Source organism: Protopterus annectens, chromosome 1.part0, assembly GCF_019279795.1.
Source record: "Protopterus annectens isolate FY-2018-M chromosome 1.part0, PAN1.0, whole genome shotgun sequence".
In the NCBI taxonomy this organism is placed as follows: Eukaryota; Metazoa; Chordata; order Ceratodontiformes; family Protopteridae; genus Protopterus; species Protopterus annectens.
The window spans coordinates 125,170,372-125,190,306 of record NC_056725.1 but is presented as its reverse complement, the minus strand read 5'-3'; the positions used below and the strand labels follow the sequence as shown (position 1 = coordinate 125,190,306).

Sequence of the window (19,935 nt, the reverse complement as noted above, 5' to 3'; positions counted from 1 at the left end):
TTTAAAACAGTAGCAGGTAAAAAAGCTTTCTCCCACCATCGATCTGCAACATGGAATCACCTCCCTCTTGAAATAAGTACAGAAGGGACAATTACTGAATTTAAAAAAAAGCATTAAAAAGTCATCTACTCAATGAAGCCATGTTTAACTGTTTCAGGGCAATGGATGATTACAACAAACCATAGTTCAATTTCATGAATGTTTCCTCTACTGTATATAGTGTATAAAAATGTGTCCATTTCTAATGTATAGAATGTATATTGATCTGCACTGAATACTATGCATGATCTTCCTTCATTTTATTCTGTTTACAATGTAGTTGTAACATTCATGGTTCTGATCAGGTCTCCAACCATAACCACATTGTTATGTGCTTGAGACACAGATGTCAAGAAATTCACCTTGAGCTGAAATAATGTAGACTGGGTAAGCCTTAAACTATGAAGACACGTGCATATGCCTGTTGTCTTGACCTTTCTCACTGAGTTGAAATGTGTTGCGCTGACTGAAATGCGCTGTGATGACAGCAAAGTGGGCACAATCATTGTGTCCCCCAAGGAAGTAAACATATTACAGAAGGTGTTGACACAGGCAAATTATTTTTGCCAGAGTCACAGACTAAAACTAAACACAAAAAATGCCTCATTATTCCGTTTGGCAAAGAAGTAGCTCCTGCTAATTATGAAATAGCTAGCACTCCTCAAAGCTCAAACCTAGTGGTGTGAGGCTTGGGAACACAGGTTGATAGCAATCTGAACTTCAATTACTATGTGTCTATAGTGGTAAGGAAAGCCTTCTAGATTGCATGATCTCATAAATAAGGGCATTGTATCCAAGACTAAGGTGGTTATAACTCAGCTATACTCAACCCTTATCAGACCACAAATTGAGTACACTGCTCCCTTCTGTATATATGTCACCAGACTCCTGCAGCAACTAGAGAGACCAGAAAGGTTTCTAACCAAGAGAACCCAAGGCCTCCAAAACATGACTTACATGAAAAGACTGAAAGCCCTGTCACTGTACTCTGTATCATACAGGCTGCTGAGAGGCAACCTGTGCCTGGTCTACAGAGCAGTCTCTGACTCTGCCTTAATGGAAATGATGCACATCAGCAAGTCAAATGAGACAAGTCTCACTCACTCCACGGTTATCAACCTAGCATGTGACATTAACAAAATATGTTGGAGAGACAGATATATCTCCAAGAGATTGCCACTCATCTGAATAAGCTCCCACTTCACATGAAGCAGAACTCCTCAATGCCCTTATTTAAGTGCAACCTTTTCCACTGGATGGGTGACTGTAAATTCATCCTGGGGTGACACATATGTCCCTCATGGACAGAGTAGTCTGTGGTGATCGTAGAATGGCTGTGCTAACAATGACCAACTATGGTCAATTAGGGTACACTATTTTTTTACACAGCTAGGCTTATAAAGGAACAACCATAAAACAGCAACCACCAACCAGGAGAAGAATATCCAAACACCAACAAACTGGAACCACTTGTGTCAAGGTGCCGAACCAGTTTTATTCCAAAAACAGAAGTTGACCTACGTTTCATCTCAATGTAAAGACTTCCTCAGAACAATGTACACAAATACAACACTCCCTTATATATCCATTAAATGGATAATCACATATACACAATTCATTACAAACAATATATAACTGGGTTAAAAATGCTATAAAGTCTTTTTTAAAAATACTGAATACTATATAAATGCAATATAATATATTTCATTTTATATGTTTAATTATTTTAAATATTTTAAAATATTTGTGAATGTTTTTTTTTAAATATTATTAACATTTGTTTAAAAACACCAACTAACAAGCCATTCTTTGCGACTTCATCCTAAAATATGCTTCACCTTTAACATCCGGGACATAATTTTAAGTTCTGTGTAATACAACAGATTAACAAGGACAATCAAGGAAACATTTTTGATGTGCATTTGGATATTTGTGAAATGAAGTGGCAGTTAAGATTAGATGCCACGAATTTTCCTGGTATTAACGACAGTATTAGCATAGCTCCAATATTAAAGTTGAAGCATATTTTAGGTCTCTTATCACACTTTCTGTGGTAAGTAGACTACCACCTATGTGGTAGCTCATGGGTACAGAGTTTTTCCAAAGGGTATGAAAATGCACTTTTTGGCATTGAGCTTGAGGCCATGGCTTTGACACCAGGCATCTGTCTCAGTGAGGCCCTTTTGTAGGATGTGCACATCGTTAGGAGTTTTGATTATGGCTCCTAGTTTGCAATCATCTGTGAACTTCTTTAGCCAAAGGCCTTCTGTGTTAGCCTGTACTTTAGAAAAGTAGATACCAAACAGGAGAGGACCCAAGACTGAACCCTGTGGTACTCCACTTGTCACTGGTCTGAAGTCAGATTTAGAGTCTGCTACTTTCACAGTGTGGGTTCTGTCAGTATAGGTTGACTCGTTATTTACGGTTATGCAGTGGTCAGTTATCCACTTGTTCTACTCCTAGTTTCTTCTGTAAAGTTAATGCATTGGCAGAAGGTGAATCTAGTTGTACAGTTTGTACTGTTGCTTGATAAAGCCACTGAATTGCATTACCAAAAGTGCGTATTATAATTGTAGTATAACTATCTGACTTTCAAAGTAATAGTTTTGCTTTTGTCTGGGTATGTGGATGAAAAGGACCTCCAAAGTGGTCACCTATTCTAAGACCCTTAGGAGCCTGCCCTGTCTGGCGGTTTGTAATTCCTGGCCCCCATCTAGTACTGGTTCAAGTTACCAAGGATTTCATGCATTACTTTGTTATCCTGCAACCTCGTTTGGATCAGCCATCTGTGTTGTACACCCTTTTATTTAGTGGAAAAGGGAACTGTCTCCCACAAAAGAGTCATAATCTTTTTATTCTGAGGAAGAAGATCTGGATTACTCTTTATAGATGTATCCCCCTCAGGCTATCATACACACACCAAGGACACCCTATCCTGAGCTTCTCCTACAGAGGACTGCTCATTTGTGGTTACCTTATTTACAATGAACAATGATTTCAAATGTGAGGTCTCAGTTTTGAGCTTCTGAGTCTGAATGCTTCCAAGACAGTGGTCAGTGTTCTAGACTTAGTGTATTTACAGAATGCCTCCATAGCTGTATCTGTAGAACCAGACTTCCAGATTAGTATCTAGTCCTAAGGTTTTGTAAAAGGCTTGAATACTTCAACTGTCTTCCCAGAAGTGGTCCATTTCTACAAGAGAGTACCTTTGTATGTAGTATTTGTGGTATTCACATTTCTGATCATAACTTAGCAAGATTGTGAAACTTCACTGATACCTCAGCAACACTTGGAGTCAGTAGGGTCATTCCCTGGAGACGTTTATCCCCATTTTGTCTTGCATCCAGCAGGAATTCAAATAATAGGTGCAGCAAGTTCAGAGGAACACTGTCCTTCCTTTCAAGTAAGCCCTAATTACTCAGACTGTGACTTTGGATGCTACACATAGAGTCTAGGAAACCCTAGCCGGACAGCACAAGATCCAGGACACATGGGACAATAGACAACACAAAAAGCATATCATTATAAAACAGATGGTTTCAATAATCCTGGCCTAATTGATTTCTGTCACTGTCTGTGTCTCCATGATATCCACATATGCCACATCACAAGTCTTGCACTTAATAACAGAAAACACTACCATGATGCGGTACATTAAAAGAACAAAAAAAAAAATAGGGATGCATTCATACCCCCTGTGCAGGATGGTGATGACTGCCTGTGAAATAACTGAAGGTCAGGCATGCATCTACAGGCATACTACATTATGTTCCAGTAGAAAAAGCAGCTCAGAAGGATTTCACCATGAATCAATGCTGGACTGGGATATTTTTTTCCAAATAATCCACTGATAATGTGCCAGTAATAATGCCATTTTGCTTCAGAGCGTGGCACAAAGAAGCTTAAGCAGTGCATTCTGTGTCCTTGGGCAGTGGATGTTGTCTTCTTCAGTTGGGTGGGTCAGTTTTTGTATGCTTACCCTCTGACCCTCCTACTTCCCTTGGTAATACAGAAGGCCAAGGAAGAGTGGCCACAGATGCTCCTAATAGCACCATATTGGCCTGGGCAGCATCAGTTCTGTTACCTGTTAGAGATGGTAAAGCAGAATCCATTCATCCTGTCTCATAATGTGGACTTTTTGATTCAGTTCAAGGGATCTGTGAGACTCACAAATCTGCAGACACTCAGACTAGCAGCATGAATAATTTGACTTCACTGCTCTTTAGTCACTTTTTTTTTTTTTTTTTTTTTACAGAGGTTGTTTTTAGCATCATGAGGGAAGCTTGCCACAATGAAATATAGGTAAACAGAAGAGATTTTTTTCCTCTGGTGACAGAGAAGGAATTAGGACAGCTTCACAGCATTAATGCCATTCACTTTGTAATACCTATCAGATTTATATGTCAAAGTTAACTTATGCCTCAGTGTATGTGCATCTTTCAGCCATTTTGGCCTACATGCATATAGACCCCACTAACATCTTTACTACCATGAAAACAGTTGCTTAAGGGGTATTGCACTTGAGACCCCTAGAAAGGATATCTTTCCTCCATGAGACTTGAATTATGTCTCAATAAAACAGACTCAGACCCCTTTTAAACCAACAGCAATGACACCACTTTTTGATAATAGAAACAGCGTATGATTGCTGTCAAATCATCAAGGAGAATTTCTGAGCTGCAAGCATTGATGTAAGAGGAACTATTTCTAAATTTTCACAAGGATAGGGGTAGTTTACATGCAAACGTTTCCTTTACGCCAGTGTTGATCACAAATGACCAGTTTTCTTTCCAAATCCATAAAAATAATGGTGAAATAAGTCTGCATCCCATTCAAGTACATATGCAACTATCTGGTCTGAACAAAGACTATAAGAAAGTCAGAATAACTCTTTGCGTCTGTTGCATCTTGGGGAGAGGAAACCAGTTTCTAAGCAGGCCATCCTCACATGCCTGGCACATTGTATTTCAATGTAAGAATGTTCAATCTCGTCGTTTGTTCTTACACACGGGTTTGGAGCCGATCCTCGGCTCCGAGTCGGCCGAATTGCAAAGCTCTGAATCTCAGAGAAGCTCGAGACCAGCCCATATCCCACAATCCTCCCTGCCATTACTCAGATCTAATTTGCCGCTGCAACAGATCGGATTGAGGAGAGCTCGGACCAGATAGAAAATTGAGATTTGCTTACTATTTACAGATAAGATACTGATTTTTTTTCCTGATATAACCTTATATTTCTTAGATTATTATAGAAGTGCTGTGTGTGTGTGTGTGTGTGTTATAGATATATATATATATATATATATATATATATATATATATATATATATATATATATATACCCTTTTTTTTCTTCAGGCACCCTTTTGTGGCCTAACCCTTCTTCTTTGGGTGTGGTTTTGTGAGTGTCTTCTTTTATATAGCCCTTTCTACATATCTATATACATATAGGATTAGCAGTTTTTCTATACTCATTAGCTATTGTTGTTATATTAGTATGTCAGAAAAAGCTAAATCTGGCTTTATAAGATGTCAGTGTGGGCAGAAAATGTCCATTACTAACAATCATGCTTCCTGCGTCTACTGTCTTGGCCCTCTCCATCTTCAAGAGGATTGCTCTATTTGCCATTCCTTTAGTGGGAGGGTCATGACAGATAGGCGCAGGAAGCTCATAGACAGAGGGTTACTGAAGCCTGCCTTTCAAGAGGCTTTGGACAAGTCGGATCAGGCTTCTAAATCCTCGAAAGGGTCGAAGATGTCGGAGCCCATGTCATCAGCTCCGAGTTCATCTTCTAGGGTTCCTTCGCCGGTTCCACAGATCTCGGGGCCAAGCGTCGAACATTTATCTTTTCCTGAGCCCCAGATCTTGGAACCGGTGTCAGAGCTGCCACCACTGTCCATTCTTCGGTCGGTGCCATCTTCGGCTCCTTCGACCCGTTCTTCCAGACCTTTATCTGAGACAGATGTGGATCATGTCGTGCAGAAACTCATGGAAAACACGGCCCTTTCCAAGTTAATTGCAGTTTCCTCCCAGTTGGTGTCGAAACTAGAAGGCCTCCCCATATCTCCAACGGGTCCTCCTTTGAGACCCATCCAGATCTCGGAGCCGGGAGAGGATGACCTGATGATAGTGGAGCCTTCTGTGCCGAAACCGTCCATTGCACGATCGACACCATTGACTTCGACTCCTTCAGAACTGATAGGGGAGTCGCGGAGCTGACGGTCTCTCCTCGGTTCCGGGACCGAGAGTCGTACCGACCTGTCGGTACCGACTCTCCCTATCGGGGCCTCGGCACAGACTGGCTCGGCTCCGTCCTCGGGGTCGGAGCCCACGACACCTGGGTCTGGGATGCTCCCGTGTTCTTCGGAACTGGGGAAGCCCTCGGCCAGGGGTTCGGGGGCCTTTGACCTTATGAGGAAAGTATTGTCTGCACAGACAACCACATCATCAGGGGAATCTTCTCCTTCCCCAAAAGAGCTGCTTTCTGTTTCTGCTCCCACGATCCATCCGAAGCGTAGAGCCCAATTGTCTCAGCCACCCCCAGAGGGTTCCCCCTGTTCCTTGGAGGCCTCACCAGAAGCCCGCTCTGATGAGGTCCCGAGGAAACGGTTGTGGAAGAGGAGACACATAGATTCCCCACAGGAATCTCTAACATCTGACACCGACTTGGATGAGGCAGAGGGGTCCCCCAAATCAGCCTCAGAGGATGTGTCATTTGCAGACATCCTGGAGATCTTGAAACAGAGGGGTGATTGGCAATCCCTAGCCCCCACTGAGGACGAGTCGGTACTGCTGAAGGCTTTTGGGGCTCAACCTTCTACGTCCTGGGTGACTCCGCCCTTCGATGAATTAATGGATTTGATTGATCGAAGGGCGTGGGAGGCACCTGACACAGTGGAACCAGTCCCTAGGAAACCAAACAAGTTCATCTCTGCCCCCCAAGATAAATCTTATCTCACCAAGGGAGTTCCTGTCGACGCTATGGTGGTGGCGGCAGCCACGAAAAAGGAGATGTCTGAGTCTTCCTCATCTGTTCATCCTCCTAATAAGGATTCTAGGAATATGGACAGATATGGGAAGCGCATTTTTAGTTCAGCGACTTTTTCCATGCGTTCGCTAAACTATTTGACTCACTTCACACATTTGCAGAGGGATCTCATCAAGGAGCTGACAGATACCCTCCAGGGTAACACAGATGCTGCTGTTTCAGAAAAAGTAACAGCACAACTTAACACCCTCACCTCCATAGTAAACTCATCCATGAGGCTCATCTCGTATGCAGCCGAGGGATCGAGTAGAGCTGCAGCTTCAGCGATTGCTCTTCGAAGACAATCATGGATGGGGCTGTGCTCCTTTGCGGAAGCCTTCAAGTCTTCCTTTGCCAATGCCCCTTTTGATGGTGCCACACTTTTCGGGCCCAAGGTTAAGAAGACTCTCACTCGGTGCGAGCAAGAGGGAAAGACCCTGTCTGCTGTCGGGGTCCGTTTTTCCGCTCCTACTAGACCGTACCCCAAAGGGCAACGAGGCGGAAAAATGTGGTTCCGTAAGAATCAGGGATCTTTCCAGACCACACAGAGTGATACTCCCTCCAGATGCAGAGGAGGGGGTAGAAATGGAAGACGCCACCCCGGCAGCAGAGGGGGTCCACATAACCAAGGCGACAGGGATTCCGTCCCTGGGAAGCCTTTCCAGCACTCCTGAAGGGAGGCCCGGCTGTCCTGCTCTGGAGGCAGTCGGGGGTCGCTTGGCTTTATACCCACTGGCCTGGCTAAACATTACTTTGGATTCTTGGGTAAAAAGCATTATAACCAGAGGATACAAAATCCCCTTCACATCAATGCCACCTCTACAAAGAAAGTTTCCAGATGTGCCATCCCGTCTGCGAAATCTAGCAGCTGTAGAAATTTCAAAGCTGCTCAGAGTCATCCAACCAGTCCCGGCGGACCAAAGAGAATTCGAACTTACTCAAGGTTCATTTTAGTTCCAAAAAAGACAGGGGACTGGAGACCGATCTTAGATCTCAGCCATCTCAACAATTTCGTTAAGAAGGAAAAGTTCCGGATGGTTACGCTTCAATCGATCCTTCCATTCTTACAGAAGGACGACTGGATGTGCTCTATAGATCTCAAAGACGCGTACTACCACATCAAAATGGCCAGACCATCCAGAGATCACCTGCGCTTCCGGCTGGGAGCCAGTCCCTTTCAGTTTCGAGCTCTGCCCTTTGGACTCACCTCAGCCCCCAGGGTATTCACCAAATGCATGGCAGTAGTTGCGTCTCACTTGAGACGACAAGGATTCCAGGTGTTTCCCTATCTGGACGACTGGCTCCTCACCGCCACCACCGAGCATCATCTATTGCAAGCCAGAGACTACACAATCAGCCTTTGTTCCCACTTAGGGATTTCCATAAACTTCGAAAAGTCTTGCTTATCGCCCTCACAGTGTATTTCCTTCATCGGAGCAGACCTAAATACACAATCGACACTACTGAAGCTCCCTCCAATAAGAGCCTCAACCCTCAAACTGCAGGTTCTTCTTCTTCTGGTCAGCAAGAAAGCCCCAGCCAAACTGGTGTTAAAAATGTTGGGACTGATGGCAGCCGCACTAATTGCAGTCCCTATGGGAAGGTTACACATGAGGATCCTACAATGGCTGCTCTTCGCGCAGTGGTCGTTCCAACACTTACCCCTAGCGCACGAGATCAGGATAACAGACTCTTGCAGACGGGACCTCTCATGGTGGGTGCGCGATCAGAACCTCACTATGGGTTGTCTGTTCGTTCTACCCAGTCCAACAGCCACAATAACCACGGACACTTCCCTGATAGGGTGGGGGGGCCTTTTTCAGGGAAGAACAGTCCAAGGAGAATGGTCCAGCATGGAGTACACTCTACATATAAATGTTCTGGAGTTGAGGGCGGTGTTTCTGGCGTTGCAACACTTCCAAGCCCTCTTACCTCTAGGAAGAGTAGCAGTTCAGACAGACAACATGTCTGTAGTCTGGTACACAAACAAGCAAGGGGGAACCAGGTCTTACCCGTTATGCAGAGAGGCCATGAGAATTTGGCAATGGGCAGAGTCCACGGGTCACTTTCTGATAGCAACGCACATCCCGGGGTCATCCAACGTCATTGCAGACAGGTTGAGCAGAGCCATCCTGTTACCTCACGAGTGGTCCCTCAATTCACAGATGGCAGAAAAGATCTTCTACAAATGGGGCCAGCCTTGCTGCGATCTGTTTGCTTCCCCTGTTGAATGCAAAATGCAGAAGCTACTTTGCCCTTCTATCCCCTCTGGGGATGTCCCCAGGGACGCACTGATACACGATTGGCCCCCGGGTCTCCTATATGCATTTCCGCCTACTCCCTTGATTCCCAGATTTCTACAGAAAGCCAGGAACCTGGAAAGGACTATAATACTCATAGCCCCATTCTGGCCTCGTCAAATATGGTTCCCCTTTCTTTGAGCCCATCAAATAGAGGAACCATGGATTCTGGACCCAGTACCAGATCTACTGACACATTCGTCGGGAGTTCCTCACCTGTCGCTACAGTCCCTCAAACTAGCAGCTTGGCTGCTCCGCTTCCCTGCCTATCCAGGTCTCATCTACTCCCCCCGGCAGTTCAACACATTCTGGTTGCTTCTCATAAAGCTTCCACTACTAAACTCTATACAAGTAAGTGGAAACGCTTTGTATATTGGGCATCTAGCCAAAACTTAGACCCCTTGGTAGCTCCTCTACATAAAATTTTAGAATTCTTATCTATCCTTTTTCACGAAGGAGCTTCTACTTCCACGCTAAGAGTACAGTTGGCGGCCATATCAAACTTCCATATTGGTGAGGAAGGTTCTCCCATTATGTCTCACAGACTTTGTAAGGCCTTTATGAAAGGAACCTTCCATCTTAGACCGCCTGTCAGAAAACCTTTCTTTCCATGGAGCCTGAATTTGTTGCTGTCGCAACTCATGTTGCCACCTTTTGAACCTGCTTCATCATGTCTCTTAAAGTTCTTATCGTGGAAGACGCTGTTTCTTGTCGCTGTGACCTCGGCTCGTAGAGTATCAGAGTTGCAAGCATTATCGGTCAGACCACCTTATGTGATATTCCATCCAGACAGGGTCTCTTTGCTTACAAATCCATCTTTCCTTCCAAAAGTATGCTCAGTTACGAATATTAACCAGTCTATAGAACTCCCTACCTTTTTCAAAAACCATACTAACAAACTGGAGTATATGTTGCACAAGTTGGATGTTCACAGGCAATTAAGATTTTATTTGGATAGGGCCAAAGCTTACAGGAAAACGGATCAGCTCTTCATCGCATTTGCAGACAATAAAAAGGGCATGGCAATTACTAAACGTACACTATCTAAATGGCTTGCTGACTGTATGACATTTGTATACTCTAAATCAAAGCAATCCTTACCCACCAAACCTAAGGCCCATTCTACCAGATCCGTCTCCACTTCCTTAGCTCATGCAGCTCATTTGCCTTTGGACACTATTTGTGCAGCAGCCATGTGGTCTAAACCACATACTTTCATCACTCATTATAGAGTGGACAAAGTCTCCAAGGATAGGACATCATTTGGTTCCACTGTGCTTAGGAACGTTCTTCCATGAGTCACTCGGGGTGACGGAGCTAGGGACGCTACCCGTGTGTAAGAATAAACGGCGAGATTGAACACTCTTACATAAAGAAGTTATGTCCTTACCATAACGTTCCTTATAGAGTGTTCATCTCGCCTTTGTTCTTACATCCCCCCCCCCACATGTTTGGAAGAACTGGTAGGATTAGAGTCTGATCGATGTGTCTTGACCCCTTCCGGGGTATATGTTCCCATTTATCATGGGATATATGTTTAGACCATTAGTTATTGCTATGGTGAGAGAGTGTCTCTGAATGGCTGAAGAGAGTGTATACTTCTAGCACCGGAGGTGTTGGATCTTTTGGTCTGGTTTGTTTGCAAACTAGATCTGAGTAATGGCAGGGAGGATTGTGGGATATGGGCTGGTCTCGAGCTTCTCTGAGATTCAGAGCTTTGCAATTCGGCTGACTCGGAGCCGAGGATTGGCTCCGAACCTGTGTGTAAGAACAAAGACGAGATGAACACTCTACATGGAACGTTATGGTAAGGACATAACTTCTTTTTTTCTTGCTTGGCTCATGGTTAAAAAAAACATGAAAAACAAAACAAAAAAAAAAAAATACCAACTTTTCAGGTAAGGTCACTCTCTACAAGGGGGACAGCAGCAGCAGCCTTAGGTCAACTGGTGCCCTAGGCAAAAGGGCTCCATGGTGCCCCCCTCCACACTACCTGGTGCCCCCATCCTGGTCTAACTACATCAAATAAATACTAGAAAAGTGCCCCTGCTAGACCAGCGCCCTAGGCGGCTGCCTAGTTGGCCTGTGCCTAAGGCCGGCTATGGGGCACAGTTGTCAATATTGCCTATTTAAGAGAAAAGATTACACAAGCTATAGTTGAGGCTGCAACTTTGTATTCACACCATTCTTTTCAAAGCATCACTCACGGGATATGCCCGCAAAAGCTGAGCAGAATTTTACACGTTCTGTCTCTTGGGCTATCTTGTGCTAGAGTGGGTACTTTGTTTACTTTCACTCTCCGTCTTTCCCTCCTAGATATCTACATCTGCCTCATCACAAGGCTTCTAACCCCCTCAGGTCTGAATGTGTCTGAAGGGGTCTGGATTCTTAGGACCCTTTTGCCTCCTACAGCAGGAATACCTAAGAGACAGATATTTTGAGGTCTTTCTACTGGATAAGCACAAGTCTGGGAGACAGACAGGGAGTCCCTATCCTCTGCTTTATGAGCAAAAAAGAATCAAAGATAGTCTTGCTTGGAACATATTCTCTACCACAGTCAGTTCCACTTTGATGCAAGAAATATACAGTTGCTTGTTCAGGAGAGTCTGTTAATTTCTTCCATATCACTTCACTGAGTGGCATGTACCCCATTCAGTGCCTTTTTCATTATTTCCATGTTGCTACTTAACTGGTTTGGTCTTTTTTGTTGGCCCATGGTGTCCCCAGGAAAATAAACAACAACAAGTATGCGTGATGGAGAAAGATTCAGGAAACGACAACCCCTTACAATGCTTGTTTTGTTTGAAAAGAGGTCAGTGGTTGCAAAGTGCAAGCCTTCTAATAAGATGTTCTTGCTTTTTATGCCTGAAATCTTAGGGATTTTAATATGGTAAGTAGATTCTAGCACTGAGAATGGGGGTGTCCTCCATTCCCAGACTTTAAAATTGTAGTGAGAGTGTGCTAAAGCCCTTTCTTCCCAAATGTCTGTGCCCTCTTAGGTTTTCTTGTAAAAAGTAAAATATACCACCCCCGAAAATGTGTCCAACACTAAGTTTGAAAAGGAAGAGTATCTGGCTAGTTCCTTCCATATGTATTCCCTAATGAACTATGATATTGCCAATAAGGATGCCATTGCTTCTAGGTGTTCACTATTTTTTTTTTAATTTCTCCGAATCTTTTGGGTTTCTAATACCATGACAGGAATGGACCCCATTCCTAAGTCAAAGTATGATTAAAGTTCATGAAATTAGTATTGTTTCAGTCTTTGATGGCAGACAGAAATGCTCTTCACAGCACCAGCAATGTGCCCAGTAATAACTCCTTCTGCAGTTCGTATGGGGTTACATGTATTGGTAACATATCTAAATATGCTTGTAGATTCTTTTTCATAAGACCAGTTGCTCCTACGACTGTTGGAACTGTATGGGTATCTTTCTTCCACATTGTTCTCCTTTCTGCCTTGAAATCCTGATATTTTATGAATTTGTGTCTCTCTGTATGCAAGACACTGTAGTCACTGGGTGTGCTGATTTCAATGAACAATGCTACTTTTGTCTTCTTTTTATGGACTACTATATCTGGTTTTCTAGCATCTATCTTTTGAACTGTTGTTAATGGGTGATCCCATGTGATATAGACTTCATCATTTTCTATGATCCTTTGTGGCTCATGTTTCCATTGTTTTTCAGCCACTTCAGTACCATAATGTTTGCGCAATCTCCAGTGCAATAGTCTTGCCACATTATTATACCTTTCAGTATACAGTCTTTCTGTCATTAGTATGTCAAAACCAGCAATGAGGTGTGCAACTGTTTCCAATTCCATTTTACAAAACCTGCATTTGTATGTTTCTCCCACATGTTCAATGGACTTTGTAAACCAATGCGTACATAGCCCACTATCTTGGGCCACCGATATTAACCTTTCATCTCTTGGTTTGAATTCGCCTCTCCTTAACCATTCCTGCATTCACTCATGATCAAGATGAGGTTCTTCCAGAAGTTTTCTATACTTGTAAGTATATTTATGCACTGATCCTGACTGTCTTAATAGATAAAGCATGCAATTAAATGCAGATATGATACTTGTGCCGGGGGGGCAGCTATCCACAGACACCATTGTCAGATGGCACATTTGACTCAGAATTTAAAACCTCTCTGAGGATGTGGAGGGTTATTTGGTCAATGTGCCCTTAGATAAGAAAACATTCTCATTGTATTTCATACACAGAATATCTTTAAGAAGCTGTACGAAAGGACAAGATAGTGTTTTTCAGTAAAACACCTTTTCTCATTCTTCCCATATTTAGATTCAGCAAAAACTATCCTACTAAACAATTGCTCTTATACTAGTAGCAATTCTGGCTTGATCAGCAATATGACAAGAATTAAAAAAAAAAAAAAACAGACCTGGAGGTGCCTAGCACACTGGCGCAGGCAGCAAAACAGGAGGAGGAGGAAGAGCATAAATAGTTCCCGCTTCCTCCACATCCTAGGTGGGAAGTTTTTTGCCCCTTTGATGTGGCGATTATATTCATGGGTTACAAAATAGGGTTTGTGGAGATCCTCATTTTGTTAGCATGCTACCTGTTTAGTGCAGCCATCTCCATTTATCCCTCACAACTTAGAAGTGTGAATGACCAGAGGAGCCACAGAGTGGATTCCCAAACATAAATAGAGCAAGTATTTCTAGTCAATACTATTCCTGGTAGCAAGGCAAGACAGACAGTGCAGATCCATCCAAGGTCAGTCCAGAATACATAAATTTCTATGCAACAAGAAGACCCTAATTACTTTTCTATTAAAAGATGCCCTTTTGATGACTATGGTTTGGATATATGTCTTCTTACACATCGTTACCCAAAGGTAATAAATAGGCTGGTCTGTACCCACCCAGATCCTCCCTTTGTTAGCATGCTTTTCCAAATGCTTGGCATGAATGTTTATCCATCTCAGGATAAGAATTTTTACATGTACTTAGCTAAAACGATGCTTGATACAAGGCTTCACAGAAGGGAAGTTCAAGAAAACCTTGAAATATACCAGTCTGCGCTTAACTAATCTGGGAGGCTCAACACAGTCTACAAAAATCAAGCCTGGTACCAGCTTCCATCAAGGCTGTCTTGAGTTCAGTATTAGATATCAAGGCAGCCAAGGTGTCCTTGCAAAAAAAGGGAGTCTTCCTCCTACATCATTTTTTCAATTGGATTGGTCAGATGAGACATCTGACAGGCAGGATCTTCCTAGATCTTTGTATTCTGCAGCTCCTCGGACACAACCAGTAAATGTGGAGGCAGGGTGTGGAAAGGGAAAAGTGGGTAGGGCATACAAAATAACTGCCCCCCCCCATGGATGGAAACACATGCAGATGAACACCCAGGATGACCTTAAGATCCATGACTGGCTCAGGCAACACTGGACTAAGTCAAAGGGTGATGTTAGAAGAATGTTGGTAGACCCGGCATGTAAGTGGGGCACTGGGGGCCAGGACAGTATCAATGAGGTCAGAGGGGGACCAAAAAAAAAAAACTTGCTATACTTTGTTGACTTGTCACTTTTCACATCATTGCTTATACCTAGCACCTTATTACAGTGACATACCACAGTATGGCATATGAAAAAGTAAGAAGTCATCTACTCTTAACCAGTCTACATGTTGGCCTTGATGGCATACCAGCTGTTCTGGAAACTAGACAAGCATCTTCAATCCATGTACATACCCAACAAATAGAATATATTGTTATACAATATGTGTAGGTCTTACAGTAGGTGAATGAATGGTACTTGGAGAGAAAACAAGTAAGATACATCACCAAAAGATGCTGAAAAAAACAAACTTATTAACACAATAGATTAGCGCAGTAACAGGAAGTAGAAAATTAAAGCAACACATCCCCTAAAAAACCTTCTTGTGCAACATTTATTAATCAGGCATAGTAGGTCACATTTACATAGCCTTAAAGGCAAAAAATATATAAAACCTTATAATACTTTCAAGGTACAAGAATATAAATTGCCTATATATAAACATATATAAATATATTTAAAATATATATATATATATATATATATATATATATATATATATATATATATATATATATATATATATATATATATATATATAAAGCCACCTCCCCCCCCAAAAAAAAAAAATAATCTCACCGGAGGGTAAGAATTTAAAGGATTTGTATAAGAAAAATATTAGGTCCGTTGTAGATGCACGGATGAAGAAATTTGTTTTTTGTTCCTACTGTGCACATTTTGGAGATAGATGAAATTACAATTAATGGTTATAAATTTAAACTGGCTGGTAAGTTTACATGTAATGCAGAGAAAGTGGTGTATTGTGCTTTATGTATGTCTTGCACATGTTTCTATATTGGGAAAACAGAAAGAAAATTTAGGAGCTGTATTTATGAGCACTTGAGGATATTAAAATTAAGAAGGCCACATGTGCTCTGTCTAAACATTGTGTTGAATTTGAGAATCATATTTTTAAATTTTTGTATTAGAAGTCCTTAAAGTTAGTGACAGAGAGCTGGTGTGGCAACTTAGGCTTAATGCGATTCATTGGCCAGGTTTAAATGAGCAGGCTTCTTTAACCAGTGTTTTTAAACTTAAAGCTTTGATGTGATGATTTTTTTTTTTTTTTTGGGGGGGGGGGTATTTTCTTTTACATATATATATATATATATATATATATATATATATATATATTGTTGTTGTGTCTTTCAGCTTTTCCCGGTTATGGTTCGCCACAGCAGAACTCTGGTCCGCTAATGATTGGTAGTTAATTTTTACGTGCCGAGTTACCAGCCCTGATGCACAACCTTCAACGAAGGTACGTTCATTCACGCATGTCTCCACGCAGAAGACGCTCTAGGTGAGAATCGAAGCAGACAGCGTCTTACTGTGAGGCGACAATGCTACCGCAGCACCACCGCGGATTATATATATAATATATATATATATATATAAAAATATATTTTTATATATATATATATATATATATATATATATATATATATAAAAGTATTATAAGGTTTTATATATATATATATATATATATATATATATATATTTTTTTTTTTTTTTTTTTTTTTTTTGCTTTTAAGGCTATGTAAATGTGATCTACTATGCTTAATTTACAGATGTTGGACAATGAGTTTTTTTTAGGTGGTGTGTTGCTTTAATTTTCTACTTTCTGTTACTGCTTTGTATAAAAAGGAAGTTGTGCTGTGTGTTTATCTGATGAAATTTCTTCATGGTGAAGAGACGAAAGCACTAATCTTTTGTATTAATAAATTTGTGAATCTTCTTGGAAGAATAATTTTATGGCTTGCAGTGTTTCTGTTACCTGTTTACTGCAATTTGATGTTTTACTTGGAGATAAAAGCCAGTCAGACTATACTGTAAAAGAGTGGAATACCAAATGTGGAGCTGTCTGCCTGTTAAAACAACTATTAATTAAGGAACTTCCACTTCAGGTCCCCATGCAAGGGACCCGAGATACTGAACATATTCTCCATCTCCTGGAACCAGGATGTTCTGTATGGCTTCACTTCCTACTCACAAAAGTATTGTGAAGAGCAGGAAAAAACAATGCAAAGTTCATCTTAATAATAGTGCCCCTAAGGCAAAGACAGCCATGGTTATCTCATCTGAATCAGATGAGACTGGAAGAGTTATGTTCCCTTTCTCTTCACTGTACCCTGTACCTGATGCATAAATATCTGAAACTCCTGAATCTTGCAACAGAGATCATTTCATCTTGGTCTGATTTAGTGATCAGTTTTCTCTATATGTGGCCAGCATTTTACAAGGGACTAAAATAACTAACACCAAGAAATCTTAGCTATCCAGCTGGAAAAGATTCAATGTCTGTTGGATCTCTAGGAATTGGAAGCTTCATCCAGCTCAGCTCACCTTATTTTAAGATATTTGGCAGAGCTTTTTTTTTATAAAAATTAGTATACACTTCTTTCGACAGCCACTGATCAGCCATCTCAGCCTGACTCCCTATAGAGTCTGTCTCCTTTTGTTGGGAATATGATGTTTCCCTGAAAGAGGACTTTCCTCTTAAGCCTTCCAAGAAGGACCATCATTCCTCAGCATGTGTGCGTGTATGTGTGTGTGTGTGTGTGTGTGTGTGTGTGTGTGTGTGTGTGGGTGTGTGTATGTGTGTGTGTGCATGTGCGTGTATGTGTATGTTTGTGTGTGAGTGCATCTGGCTCTCCTACCATCATTGGGGGCTTTAATGGAGAAGTGGTGCTCCCTAGCAGGAGCTGGGTCCTGTTCTTGGAGTAAGCTCACATTTTGCATCACTGTAATAAGCTACAGTAAAATCCTTTCCTGGAAATCACATTTTACTTTCATCACCTCTGCAAGAATATCAGTGTTATAAGCTTTGATGTATAAGGAACTTTGTACTGTCTTCCAGAAGGCTAGGGTGTCCTTTCAAACCAGGCCTTGGAATTAACTTTGAACCAAGCAATGCAACTGCCTGTTTCTAACTCCAATCCAGTGTAGAAGGGGGTTGGTTGATTCTGCACATGATAAACATACACAGATAATACATTGCACAAACTGAACCAGTAATTTTAGGTATTCTGGTAATCATTTTGTCTATTTTTTGCCAGTAGAACAAGGTATACCTATGGCTTCCAGAACTACATACTGCTTGGTACATAAAAGCTTGGTACAAAAGCATAATAACCACTGTGTCCTTTGAATCAAATGTCATCATAACAGAATCACATTTTATTACCATTCATAACCGAATTCTCACATTGCTTCTGATTTTTGCATTCACCAGATGCCAGGCCTCTCAAGTTATTTTCAACCTAAGAAGCAAATATTATCACCTACCCATTATATGGTCAAATTATTGGTTACCACAGCTTGCATGCAGCACCCTACACAGCTTAATTAAACCTTAGCTGCCAGATTTTAGACAGGATGTCACTTTGTATTCCACTGCTTCTGTCCAGAAAAACACTCCTTTGGTATTGTAAAGCCCCAAAACTAACCCTGATGGCAGCCTAAACTCCTTTCCTTGAGAAGTACCTCTCTTACCATTACTATCTGAGTCCTCCCATCCAGCAACTTCTCCACCCTCCTTATAAAGTTTATACTTTTGAAATAGACCATGTTTGAATGGTTCAGTGTTTGGAGCTTAACTTTCTGTTGTGCCAGAAAAAAAACAAAATCGTCATTATAGAGGTGGTCTGTGACTCTGAACACGTGAAGTTTTGTGGTCTCTACTGTCTACAGTATGTAGGATAATGTTACTTAGTGAAAACTACTCATATTACAGACAGCAAAGTTAGCCAAAAAACGTTACTGTTGGGAAGACTGCACCCTGGGTTCAGCAAATGATGGTATATGGTTAGTGTGCCATATGACATCAGTTTTGGCATATGGTTGGTACGTCATACATCAAACGTACCCAATATTATTGTAGTATAAGCAATCTGCTAGTGTGTGTGTGTGTGCATGTGTGTGTGTGTGTGTGTGTGTGTGTGTATGTGTGTGTGTGTGTGTGTGTGTGTGTGTGTGTGTTTTATTTCTTGTGTATTAGAAATGCTCCAGTCCTTGCTTATCACTGACCAACCACATCTCAGATATATTTTATTGCAATGCATTAATAATATTTGCTAAGTTATTAGTGTTACTAAATATATTACATTAAAACCATTAGTGCTAGGCTAACTGCTCTTGTGGGCCATTTTAAGCCTAGTCAGTTACCCCATGTGAGAATCAAACCATGCACCTTGTGCTTTTAAGATTAACACCTTAATCATTATGCCAACCTCCACCCTGATGTCTTTAGAATTAATCTACTGGCACTCCTTAGACATATTACCTGGATCATTTTGAAGGGTTGAGACATACTATCTTGAGCATTTGTTAGCCATTTTATACTGATATTTTTGTACACATTGTTTTGCAGGTGGAAGTCAAAACCAAAGATGAGAAGTTAGAAGAGCTACACTGTAAAGTTTCAGAGCTTAAAAAGCTAACCAGAAGTCAAGATGTTCCCACAGAACTTCAGGTATCATTTGAATTGTAAATGTCAAATATATAAAGTTATAATGTACAGTTATTTAAAGTATGTGTAATACATTAGAATTTAATATTGAATGTTTCACATAAAATGAATTCATGAAGTACTTTAGATAAGTGATGATTAAGTGGAGTAGATCAATGCGAAATGACTAAAACAAAGACATCATGTAAAAAATATCAATGCGATTTGTAAAAATATTATTAAGAATTGCTTAAGATTAAGGGCTAGTAATGCTATGGTAGTATTTTTTTCCATACTTATGAATGGAATCAATATGAACTCTTCTGTATCACAGTGAGTCATATTCTAGAGAACTAATTAAACAAATTTGATGGTACTGCACATAACGTAGTGTCACAGCTGAAGAAACACCTTAGAGAGCCCGGAGGAAAGCATGTAGGTACAAACCAAGAAGTATTCTGGTGATCATATTGTAGTTATCTTATATAGGTATGATGCAGATTTGCTTCTTTAGTATCCTATTACCTTCAGGAAAT

The 19,935-nt window shown here is 41.3% G+C and overlaps 1 protein-coding gene across 1 annotated transcript in view; it reads left to right on the top strand.

Moving 5' to 3' along the window:
• LOC122793396 (nesprin-1-like) overlaps positions 1-19,935 on the top strand; it is an 876,647-nt gene that overhangs the window by 835,938 nt on the left and 20,774 nt on the right. The window contains exon 43 of the mRNA XM_044061803.1: positions 19,322-19,423. Within this exon, the coding sequence (XP_043917738.1) occupies positions 19,322-19,423 (102 nt within the window). The remainder of the gene's footprint in view (positions 1-19,321; positions 19,424-19,935) is intronic.